The 1,779-nt window shown below is 68.0% G+C and overlaps 1 protein-coding gene across 1 annotated transcript; it reads right to left on the reverse strand.

The window, feature by feature from the left end:
* Nucleotides 1-189: 189 nt before the first annotated feature.
* On the reverse strand, nt 190-1,341 carry EMIHUDRAFT_471726 (hypothetical protein; the record flags this gene model as incomplete). Its single annotated transcript, XM_005772561.1, has 3 exons — nt 190-690; nt 765-941; nt 1,053-1,341. Coding segments are annotated over 3 exons (967 nt in total), but the record flags the coding sequence as incomplete, so codon positions are not given.
* Nucleotides 1,342-1,779: the final 438 nt, after the last annotated feature.

Here is a 1,779-nt window from a genome sequence, read left to right on the forward strand (position 1 = left end):
CTTGGAAGAGAGGACCCAGGGGGTTGGGCTCTGGGGGCGAGGGCCAAGTTTACACGGAAATGGCCCACCCCGGAGAGGCAAAGAGGGCGGGGGCCATTTTTTTCGAGGGAAGGGGGAAGGAGGAGGGGCCTTGCTGGCGGTTTGAGACCCAAGCGGCCGCAAAGCGCCTTCGAAGCGCCGGGCGGCGCCCTACGGGGGAAGGGGGTCCGAGAGAAGAGGAAGCTTTCGCGGAAAAGGTTTGTGGGCAAGCAGAGAGGGGGGCTGTGGCAGCAGAGAGGGGGCTGTGGCAGCAGAGAGGGGGCGGTCAAGTGTGTGCGCGCCCGAGGCGCAAGTCATGAGGTCGAGCGGCAGCATGGCGGGCTGGCGGACGCCGGTCGCCGCGGCGTACCGCGAGGAGAGGACGCCCTTGGCGCGCGTGACGACGGGCAGGTCCACCTCGTAGAAGGCGGGCGCCTGGTCGCCCGAGTAGCGCAGCGCGCGCGTGTCGTACCCTGCGCCTGCGCCTCGACGCATGCTCGGGTCAGCGGGTGCAATCTCGCGGCGCGGCGCGTGTCTGCGCCCCGCGCCGAGCAGGACGACTTGCGCCTCGTCGGGCGAGACCCCGCTCGCTTTCAGCCCGTCGATCCACGCGTCGAGCGTCGAGTCTAGGAAAGAGGTGCGCTGCGCGATCCACTCGAGCTTGGGGAGGACCTGGAGGGAGTTCGGAGACGCGTGCGGGTGAGGTGCTCGCGGAGGCGCGCTCCACACGCGAGCCTGGGCAGCACCGGAGCCCACAGCGGCGCGACCGCCGGCGAGACGAGCCAGCGCGAGGCGGGCGGCAGCAGCTGGTAGGCGACAGGGTCATCGAGCTGGCCGGAGGAGGCGAGGAGGGCTCGCACCCAGAGCACCTGCAGGTTCTTGTACGAGTCGAGCCGCAGGTCCGGCTCCGTCGCGTACAGCACCTGCGACGGGAAGGAGGAGCTCCGTCGCACACGACAGCGCGAGGCGTGGCCGAGACGGCAGCACGGCTGGGCGTCGACAGGGCGACGCGGGCTGCAAGGCTGGCGGCATGCCTTGAAGGCGAGCTCGAATAGTGTGTCGAGGGCCTTCTGAACCGCCGTCCGCTCCGGTGGGCCGCCCTTGGGAGGGCCACCGCCGCCACCGGGAGGCGGCCCGCCACCGCCGCCAGGTATCGGAGGGCCGGCAGGCTTCTGCGCCGCCACCGCCGCCGGCTCGGCAGCTACGAGCCGTGCGACGCGGCACTGGCGGCCGTGGCGAGGGGCAAGCTGAGGCGCAAAGGCGGCTGCTGGGCCGCAGCAGCAGGCGGCGAGGCAGCAAAGAATAGAGGGTTGTCCTCTCATGCCGCAAAAGCTTCAAAGAAAACGATGAAAACATATAACGTGTGGGCCCTCAGCGGAGCTGGGAAGAGGACCGCCGCAAGCGGCGTGGCGTGGAGCGGTTGTGCATCCCTCCGGGGGCCCCTCTGCGCCGGGGAGGCGTTGTTGGAGGCTAGGACGCAAGCGTCCGTCGCCCTTTTCAAACTCGGGGCCCACTCCGCTACGCTCCGACCCGAATTTGGAGGGCCTGAAAGTTTAAGGTGTTGCTGCGCAAAAGGGGTCGGACACCGGGCGCAGCTCATGCTAAGAGCTAGAAGAGGAGATAGAGAGAACAACCACCTCGAACAACCACCCTGTCCCGTTATTGCGTACACCAACAAACACCACAAAACGCTCTCTCTCTCCTGTCCTCACTCAGGGGGGTCTGAAGATTCTTTTTCCTTCGCGGCAACGCGATGGCGGC

The sequence above is a fragment of the Emiliania huxleyi genome (assembly GCF_000372725.1).
Source record: "Emiliania huxleyi CCMP1516 unplaced genomic scaffold EMIHUscaffold_3567, whole genome shotgun sequence".
Classification (NCBI taxonomy): Eukaryota; Haptophyta; order Isochrysidales; family Noelaerhabdaceae; genus Emiliania; species Emiliania huxleyi.